Source organism: Micropterus dolomieu, linkage group LG19 (genome assembly GCF_021292245.1).
Source record: "Micropterus dolomieu isolate WLL.071019.BEF.003 ecotype Adirondacks linkage group LG19, ASM2129224v1, whole genome shotgun sequence".
Lineage (NCBI taxonomy): Eukaryota > Metazoa > Chordata > Actinopteri > Centrarchiformes > Centrarchidae > Micropterus > Micropterus dolomieu.
In genome coordinates, this window is record NC_060168.1 from 6,042,289 (window position 1) to 6,046,255 (window position 3,967).

General features: G+C 41.0%; 1 protein-coding gene across 1 annotated transcript; it reads right to left on the reverse strand.

Annotated features, from left to right (window-relative positions):
* Positions 1-394: 394 nt before the first annotated feature.
* Positions 395-3,761, reverse strand: LOC123957084. The gene is made up of 4 exons (XM_046029659.1): positions 3,637-3,761; positions 2,117-2,698; positions 1,876-2,019; positions 395-457 (listed from the first exon to the last, which is right to left on the reverse strand). Exons 2-4 carry the CDS (start codon positions 2,675-2,677, stop codon positions 434-436), a joined length of 729 nt encoding a protein of 242 aa, XP_045885615.1. The 5' UTR covers positions 2,678-2,698; positions 3,637-3,761; the 3' UTR covers positions 395-433.
* Between the last annotated feature and the right edge of the window lie 206 nt (positions 3,762-3,967).

Consider the following 3,967-nt stretch of genomic DNA (forward strand, 5'->3'; position numbering starts at 1 on the left):
TCCTAGTCTACTTTTGGAGACTCTAGGAACCACAAGTAACCCTGCATTCTGGGAGCGCAGTGCTCTGGTGGGGTAGTAAGGTACTATGAGCTCTTTAAGATAAGATGGTGCCTGACCATTAAGAGCTTTGTAGGTATTAAGAAGTATTAAGAAGTGGAATGCAGGTAGATGATCAGGGTTTATACAGAGATTCTTAAATTGAATTTACTACCTTTTTACCACCTATTTTACTACCATCACAATATTTTTACTACCAACATGGCTTCAAACTTCAACTGTAGCAGTGTTAAGTAAAGTGACAAGTAAAAAGATGAAATATCTTTCCAAAATGAATTAATAACATATTTATTATTTAGTGACATTAACATATCACAATTTAATGAGGCAATTATAACTTAATTTCAACACTGGGAGGGAGTTGAAACAAATAACTTCAACACTGGACACAAGCCAAGCACTGTCCAACACACAGACAGACAGACAGACAGACAGACAGAGAGAGAGAGAGAGAAAGAGAGAGAGAGAGAGAGAGAGAGAGAGAATAAACAATTAATTGAATTAACAACAGGATTAAGGGTTAGACTTTCAAGATACAGCCTGTATTGTGACCTTGCTGAAGCAGCAGATCCCAAGAGCTCCTTGGTCAGAGGAACTTTCAGAACGCCACCACAGACAATTACTTTATCGCAGATTAACCTGAGGGCTTCGAGAGATTCCTCACGAAGGTAGCACGTTTCTACCTCCTTATTAACTGAGAAGCCTCTCTCCACTGTGGCTTGTCCATGGGACAGGAGGAGAGCACTTTGACAGAACTTGAGCAGGTCAGGGTGGTACGTGCAGAGTTTGGAGTGGAGAAACACATCCAGACGCTGCCTCAGAGGTTGGAAGGAAACAAACTCTTCTTCTCTGCCCACAACCGAGAGCAAGGAAGTTAACTGCTGAATGATGACATCACCTGTTAGACCGGCTATTCCGCCAGTGTATGAATGAGTGTGAATGTTAGTTTCCGTTTGAGCACTTAGGCTCAGTGTATGAATGTGTGTGTGACTGGTGAATGCAGATGTAGTGTAAAAGCGCTTTGAGTGGTCGAAAAGACTAGAAAGGCGCTATACAAATACGGAGCATTTGCATTCACCTGCAACATTGAAAGGAAAATTTAAATAAATTTTTTAAATTAACACATTAGTCAACTGCGTCATCATCCATCCAACAAAAGTACATACAGTTCATCATAGATACACAACAGTATCTAAAGCAGTGGTTCTCAACCTGGGGACACAAAGGTCTTGCCTAAATTACAAACTGATCATTGACATTTTCAAACCTCTATTAAAAAGGCAGAAAACCACAAATGAGCACAAGTCCTTACTCCATTTAAATAACCTATCCAGCTCTACTGTCCCTGTATATTTTCTTACCAGCTGCAATGCCACCTGCCAGCTGCTGTCCCTGGATGAAAGTTTGTACTAATGCCTTCATCTGTACGATGCACCACTCTGGATCTTTGACCATCTTTGTGGGATCCAGGCAGGCAATCTGCCTAACAATGGGGAATTTTAACGGGGACCTTTCTTGCAGTTTCTTTATGATTTGAATCAGACTCTGCAAACACTCTCTTCTCAGGCTGAGTACGGAGTGTTCCCCTATCTTGGTTCCTGGTTTGCCCAGGAGTGCCTATTAAGGAACATTATTAATTTAATAATTAATTAATATAATGATTATTTATTTAAGGAACACCCATGTCAATGTTTTCTTTGCAAGGAAATGTTTGTATAATATTAATGATCATAAATATTCATAGTGAACAAATTGTATGTAATTGTGATTGTGTAATTAGTGTGATTGTGTAAAACAAATAAACAACAATGAAATTACCTTGATGGAAGATTCAGCCCCCAAGCCTATGTCTACCCTTTTGAGGGAGATCCAGTTCTTCTCATCAGAAATGTCCGATTTAATGAGCTGCATGGGGGTTAGGTCTTGAATGAGCTCCCTTCTGATGAAGCGCCTCAGTAATCTCTGATGATGACAACAAGCAGATAGTTACCAAGCCATTCCATCAATTAATACAGGTTTACATTCAAATGAGAATCAAAACCTTTTCAGTGATACTCACCAAGAGAAGCTGAGTTAAATCTTTTGCCAAAAATGGCAACACAGGCTCATCTGTCAGGTATTTTTGGAGAAAGGGGTTGAAACTTCTTGCAATGGAGAGGAAGAATTGGAGCTTTGGGATTAAGAGTGGATCCCCCTGTGCTGCCAGGATGGCGTCATAAGAGGCCATGTTTGGTTTTTGAACCTTCTTATTCTCTGCAGCATTGATGTATTTCTGAATCATAGGCCAAATTTCCAGGACTCTCTCGGCAACTGGCACATTCTCTACCCATCTGTGGCCACAGAAAGAGAGGGGAAAGCAGGACGACCCAGTGGTGATGGTGTAGTCCTCTCTGCGGGCAGGAACGTTGTGAAAGAGGAAATGGAGCGCACGCAGGAGCTTGTCAATTTGCCAGGCTGTAAAGCCTGCCTTCATGGCATTGTGGAGAGTGTGAAGTCCACAGCTCCCAACTATCAGGACTGGAGCACCTCCATACAGCTCGTTATGCTCCTTTTGAAGGAGATCGAGGAGCTTGAAGTTTACGTTGGGGCCATCCATTCCCACAGAGAGGAGCCGCCTCATGTTGAGCTGTGCAACACATTCCTGTGAATTATCAAACAGAAGAAAGTTTTGTTTAAATAACATTTATTAAGTAAACCACATTCAATATACAGACCGACAGTAAAACTGTATACAGTATGCTTCAAATGAAACATTTAGCTTTATTATCCTAATGTAAAACCTAAGATGTTGAAATACATTTGAAAGAGATAGATATTATGCTTATGTCAAGGACTGCTTTGCCAAAGCATAAGTTAGGCTATAACACTTTTTAATTACCATATATAGGCTACATTTTTCCAACATTGTGTTACAAAATTCAGAAGTAGGCTAAATGAATAAAATGATCAATTCCATGAAACTGTTCAAATGCAAACAATGTCCCCTGGCCAGTGTTCGGCAAGCAACTTGGAAAAATGTATTAAGCCAATCTATAAGTTACTCTCCATCAATCACTAAATGAAAGCTACCCACCAAACGAAATATAGCAAATGTAGCAAGCTAAGCTACAATAAAATATAAAGTCCATCACATAACTACATCAAAGCTACTTTATTAAAACATTGAACTAATTTCACTCCAAGCCATGGCTATCTAGTGATGAATAAAACTGTAAGACAAACTAATAGGCAAAAATGTCAAGATAGCTTATTAAACTGTTCTCAATGCTTTAACTGCTACAAAACCATGGCAACACAAACCAACAAAAACATCCTCACATAGCCAATTACAAAAACGGGAAGAGTGTATATTGTAGAAGAGCCACACTGTTTGGATGTATACTTCATTTAGGGCACATTGGGAGGACACTTTGTATATGATCACTAACGTTAACGTGGTTCAACCCACAAGAGCAAAATTAAGACCTGCTCCAAACAGTAGCAGCCTGGCAAAAAAAAGGACAAATGACGTTGAAGGTGAATTTAGGGAAAGTCTGATAAGACTCACAATATGAACACTCTCTACCCCTGCTTTCTCACCGCTGTCTCCTGTGCACGCTCCCCAGCTACCCCGCAGCAGCGTCTGTCATCACCATGGTTACGGCTTCAGCCTAGACCCCAGCAGAAACTCCGCTGGGAAATGTAGCTTCTGTGAATGCCACCATGTTACTAAACCCCTGTAACTAAACCCCTGGTCAGAGCCTGACTCTACCCACTGGCAATATTTGAAAAATGCAGGAAAAGTGGGTAGACCCCAGCGGAGATAGAGGGGGCGTGCACCTGAGACCTGCTTGTCAGACTCTCTAAAATGGAGAGTGGAGAATTCAACTGCAGTAGCCACCGTTCAACCTGAAGAGGGCAGCACTCAGAC

What these genes read in the sequence shown, in the direction of transcription:
- LOC123957084 (XM_046029659.1), bottom strand. Translation starts at nt 2,677, where the DNA reads ATGAGGCGGCTCCTCTCTGTGGGAATGGATGGCCCCAACGTAAACTTC. An exon ending in ATTTAACTCAGCTTCTCTTG is followed by an intron (nt 2,020 to 2,116) that starts GTGAGTATCACT and finishes TGTCATCATCAG; the next exon opens with AGATTACTGAGGCGCTTCAT. An exon ending in GGGCTGAATCTTCCATCAAG is followed by an intron (nt 458 to 1,875) that starts GTAATTTCATTG and finishes TGTGTTGGACAG; the next exon opens with TGCTTGGCTTGTGTCCAGTG.